The sequence below is a fragment of the Cervus canadensis genome, chromosome 5 (genome assembly GCF_019320065.1).
Source record: "Cervus canadensis isolate Bull #8, Minnesota chromosome 5, ASM1932006v1, whole genome shotgun sequence".
Taxonomy (NCBI): Eukaryota; Metazoa; Chordata; class Mammalia; order Artiodactyla; family Cervidae; genus Cervus; species Cervus canadensis.
This window is the reverse complement of record NC_057390.1, coordinates 46,117,107-46,122,402: the sequence shown is the minus strand read 5'-3', so window position 1 is coordinate 46,122,402 and position 5,296 is coordinate 46,117,107. Positions and strand designations below refer to the sequence as shown.

Genomic DNA, 5,296 nt, shown 5'->3' with positions numbered 1-5,296 from the left:
TTCTCTTTGTTACAGCACCTTAGACTGTTTCCTAACTGACTCTTACATTTGTGTTCCCCAAGGTCCACTGAGCAAGAAGAAACACAGGAAATGAAGCAGTCTAAATGGTTACTGTTGATTGCTACAAGGGTGGGAGTGCGGAATGAATTAAGAGCACTGAGGTAAAAAGTTATCCAACAGCATTTTAAGGTTTACAATCATACCCAACATTCAATGACTATGGGAAACATGATTATTTTCCCTTTTGTAAGACTCCTTATAGCAGGGTTCTTACTTATCCTGAAACACACATGTTCCAGCCCTTCATACATACCAGTTTCCCTTCTTCCCTCCCTCCCATCTTCCTTCTATGGCGGGGATGTTGTGCCCCAGGGCAAGCCAGGGAGTCAAGTCAAATCAGGCAGGCCACGTCAAACAAGCACAGTCTTGGTGCCACTGGATTGTCTTTCCAGAGTTTTATTTTTAGTTCTCCGATCCATACTCCAAGGGATTTCCTTGTGAGAGGGAGGAATTTCCACAGGGCCCTTGGAAGGTGTTCTCAGCCTACCTACTGGTAAAATGGCATCAAGGGCCCCCATCGGTTCAATATGGGAACCTTGACCTTACAGTGATAAGGGCAGGCACAGCCGGGCAGTAGAAAGTAGCCTTTGCCCACGTCTGGGGCAGGCTGGCGCTCAGGCTCCAGAAGACAGGGGAAGTCGGCACTCTGTCGAATCCGGTTTGGGTCGCTGTGGGCCAGGTACAGAGCATGGGAAGCTGGGTACACAGATGGACAGATGCTGGTGAACCTACATTCATCCTCCACTGGGGCCACGTGGTCCTGTGGTGGGAAGAAGCCAGGTTGCCCCAGGTCCTTGGCGGTCATGTGGGGTCTTTTGAAGGCAGGGTATCCATCTTCTAGCTTGGGGTTGGGGCTGGGGGTGGGTCTGTAGAACTCTTTGTCCCGGAGTTGGGTGTCCAGCTTTGCTTGCTGTGGAAATAAATCATACACAAAAAGAGGGCTGAGAGAGGCAACAGTGGAGCTTCTTCCCAGGAAGTCTCCAAGACAGAGCACACTTGGGACTTCCCTGGCAGTCCAGTGGTTAAGACACCAGATTCCACTATAGGGGGCATGGGTTCAATCCCTGGTTGGAGATCTGAGATCCCACATACTGCAAGGCGGCCAAAAAAAAGAAAATTAAATTTAAAAGTAAATAAATAAATGAGACAGGGTATGCTTTTCTTTATTTCCCAGAGATTAAATAGTTTTTGAATGGTAATATATACAACAGAAGGATGTACTGAAATAGTACAAAAGGGTTTATAGTGAAAAGTAAGTCTATTTCCTACCCTCTTTCTCTCTCAGGTCCCATCTCTAGGGACAACCACTGTCATCAGAGTGTTCTGCGTCTTATTAGAAATATTTTATGTACATGTAAACTTATATGTATATATCCAGATGCCTTTCATCTGTACACAAGTGATATATATTATTATTTCAGTCTGCACTTTGCTTCTCCTAAATAATTTAATCTCAGAAACTGTTCCACCTTTGTTTGTATAGATCTTCTTATTAATTTTAGTGGGGTTACCTCAAGATAGAAAAAGATGTCTTGAATAAGACTTAAAAAGAGCAAGGGTTTCCCAGGTGGCTCAGTGGTAAAGAATCTGCCTGTAGTGTAGGAGTCGCAGTTTTGATCCCTGGGTCAAGAAGATCCCCCGTAGAAGGAAATGGCAATCCACTTCAGTATTCTTGCCTGGAGAATCCCATGGACAGAGGAGCCTGTTGTGCTACAGTCCATGGGGGTCTCAAAAGGGTTGGACAGGACTTAGAAACTAAGCGACAATAAAAAGAGCAAATGATAAAGGAAAAGACTGATACATCTACCTATATTAAAATGAGAATTTTTATTCAGTGAAAGAGTGAAATGACAAGTCACAGACTGGAATTTTGCCACTATGGACTATAGCCTACCAGGATCCTCAGTCCATGGGATTTTCCAGGCAAGAATACTGGAGTGGGTTGCCATTTCCTTCTCCAGGAGAGACCCAGGGATCAAACCTGGGTCTCCTGCATTGTAGGCAGACGCTTTACCGTCTGAGCTACCACACACACACAAGAGAGTGCTTAACCCAAAACTCGGAAGAATGATTACCTTTGGAAGTTGGGGGAGGGGTGGGAACAGGGAGGGGCACGCAGCGCTCTAAAGTGTTGTGTTTTAAGCTGACTGATAATAGGTACATTGGAGTTTATCAACACTGTGTTTGTTAGTCGCTTAGTCGTGTCTGACTCTTTGTGACCCCATGGACTATAGCCCACCAGGCTCCTCTGTCCATGGGATTCTCCAGGCCAAGAATACTGGAGTGGGTTGCCATTTCCTTCTCCAAGGCATCTTCCTGACCCAGGCATAGAACCCAGGTCTCCTGCATTGCAGGCAGATGCTTTACTGTCTGAGCTACTAGCTGCTGCTGTATCAACATTATTTAAACTGTAAATATTTATTATTTACTATGTGTCGTATGGGTGACATACTTGGTATATATTTGAAAACAATACACATGAACTTCCAGGGTGGTCCAGTGGCTAAGACTCTGCCCTCCCACTGCAGGGGGCACTGGTTCCATTCCTGGTTGGGAAGATCCCGCATGCCCTGAGGCATGGCCAAAAAATAAATAAAACAGTACACACACATACACACAGAATACCTCTTTAGATCTCCTGGCTTCAGACATTGTTCTCAGTAAGTGCCCTCAATGTCCACACTCACAATAAAAATGGATGAAGAGGATTTCAGTGGGCCATTGAATGGAAGGCAGGACTGAGTGACTTCTTACCTCTTCTGATGTGACCCTGGCATATTTGTGTTTCCCATAGGGTTTGTAGTCGATCATGTAGGAGCTTTGGTATATGTCCAAATCCACAGGGGCCTAAAGGTTAAGGGAGAACACTAAACAAGAGATTTCATCCTGTCGTTCTTCCACTTAAAGGCTTTCAATGACTTCTCATTGTTTGTAGGACAAAGGTTAACTTTTGAGCCTGGAATTGGAGCTCTTCATGATCTGGCTTCTACTTGACTCTACCATCTCAACCCCCTTGGCCCAACTCTATGCCCATTACCCCAGCCTCACTGCTTTTGACTCTTCCAAGTGGCTGGCACATATTCTTATCTCTGGCTAAAAACATGAGCTGTATTCTTCACCTGCTAGCAAACTCCTACACATCCTTCAAAACCCATATTAAATCCCTTCCCCCAAAATTTCTTCCTCCCATCTCTCTCTACCTTCCAACAATTAAACTCTTGTTCTTCTGCTTCTACGGCACATTTTACATCCCTCACTACAGCAGTTATCATGGTGTGCTATCACTGACTTAGTGAAGGATACTCGATTAGGATTTAATTTTAGGCATCTCTTCAACCTCAAAGCCCAATGCATTGCCCAACACACCTAGGGTGACCAATACATGTACACTAAGCAAGTAAAGGAATCTCCAGAAAATTGTAAACTCTTAACTTTCTTCTGCTTATTTAAAAAAAAAAAGAGAACGCCACACAGGGATGGTAACCAGAGGGAGCTTCAAGGAGCCTGGCCCTCCCTGGGGCTATTTGTCAATGCTGCCAATCTTGAGGTGGTCACAGCGGTCAGAAGCTCACAATACTCACCTGTCCAGGGAACACCATGCCTGACATAGCAGACGACCTAGACACAGACAAGCTGGTTAGCCCCGCTTCTGCCACAGGCAGGGAATATAGTCTAAAGCTCCACCAACCAATCACATTACTCAATCGCCAGGCACTGGTGATGGCAGCAGGGATAAATGGGCTGGTGGACAGGGGTCCTGGGGCAAGGGGGCTCCAGCAGGACTCAGAGGGAATCACAGTTGTTGAGAACATCAGATTTACCCCTCAGGCAGAGGTGAATCTGGTAGCAAGGCAAGTGTTGTGCTAGTAAATGTTTAGCAATCTCCTTTTGGGCAGGGGAGGCAAATAAACCCCAGTTTTTAGCATTTGCGAAGTTCTGCTATGTCGTTTCCACCCTGGCCCATTTCAACCCACTCCAGTATTCTTGCCTGGAGAATCCCATGGACAGAGGAGCCGGACAGGCTACAGTCCATGGGGGTCGCAAAGAGTCAGACAAGACTGAAGCGACTTAGCACTCATGCAAACAGAATGTGCTCCCAGAGCTGGGATGACTAGAGTGCACGGGGTCCCCAGGAGCCAGCGTTCTGAACAGCCCGGAGAAAGCAACCGTCAGGCCTGGAACTTAGAGGCATCCTGATGCAGAAGCACAAACTATGTTTCTAGTGGAGACCGAAGGGATCCAGGGTGAAGGTTTTGAGGCTCTGCATTCTCGGTGGACAACAGCCACGGATGGGTCCAATCACCCCCCAATCCTGATATCTTAGTGGGGAGGCCTTTCTGCCTGGGCTTGGGGGAGCTCTCTGAGCCCACTCTGTCTCATGTACTTGGCTCTCTAGGTTCTGGATGGCTCCTCCATTTCATTCCCATGGCATCCTGCCCTGAGCGCCATTCCATTCAGGGACCGTGGACCATCAGGGTGGTTGACAGACCTCAAATAGCCCCCGTGTCCCTTCCTTTTTGTGCAGAGACAGCTCCTCTCCCAGACAGGGGGGCAACTTCAATGCAAACAGCACCTACCCTTCCTTCTGCCAAGAGGATAATGATGTTTCAGCCCTGCCAATTCCAAGTGTCCCTGCCACCTGGACAGTCTTGCTGCTGTGTCCCTCACCACAGCAGTCTGTGAGATGAACCCTGACCCGTACGATGTTGGCTATTTTGGTCACAGTCCCTGGGCATTGTGATGGGGTGACCGGCCCACCTCCTGTGTGTCAGTCCCCTTATCCCTGGCTCACCCTCTCTCACAGAGAGCTGATGGTATTCCAGCACACCTGAGCCAACATGAACGCTGGCAGCAGCGAAAGGTACCCAGGATGCAAGGCTGTCCAACGCTCTACTGAATCGGTCTATTTGCAGGTTAAAAAGAATCTCATGGGGATTATGACATCAGACTTTGTGTGACTGAAACCACCTCATACCAGAGCCCTTCCAAGCGTCTGTTGCCTGAAAGCCTGGCTTATCCCTCCTCTGTCTGTCAAAGTTCCACTCTCCTTCACAATTATTTGGATGGTTGTAACCCAAAACAAAAAATCATAAGTGTAGACGAGAATGGGGAGAAACTTGTGCATTGCTAGAAGGAATGTAAAATGATGCAGCAACTGTGGATAAGTGCTTGATGGTTTCTCAAAAAATTAAGCATAGATTTGCCATGCGTGCGTGCATTCGTGCTAAGTTGCTTC

The 5,296-nt window shown here is 47.1% G+C and overlaps 1 protein-coding gene across 2 annotated transcripts; it reads right to left on the bottom strand.

Moving 5' to 3' along the window:
• Positions 1-442: 442 nt before the first annotated feature.
• TEX37 (testis expressed 37) lies at positions 443-4,717 on the bottom strand. 2 transcript variants are annotated; one of them, XM_043470459.1, is made up of 4 exons: positions 4,445-4,717; positions 3,642-3,678; positions 2,815-2,907; positions 443-970 (listed from the first exon to the last, which is right to left on the bottom strand). In XM_043470459.1, exons 2-4 carry the CDS (start codon positions 3,666-3,668, stop codon positions 548-550), a joined length of 543 nt encoding a protein of 180 aa, XP_043326394.1. In that variant the 5' UTR covers positions 3,669-3,678; positions 4,445-4,717; the 3' UTR covers positions 443-547. The 2 variants fall into 2 exon arrangements, with proteins under 2 accessions (XP_043326394.1, XP_043326393.1); XM_043470458.1 differs by having other exon boundaries at positions 548-970; positions 4,638-4,714.
• Positions 4,718-5,296: the final 579 nt, after the last annotated feature.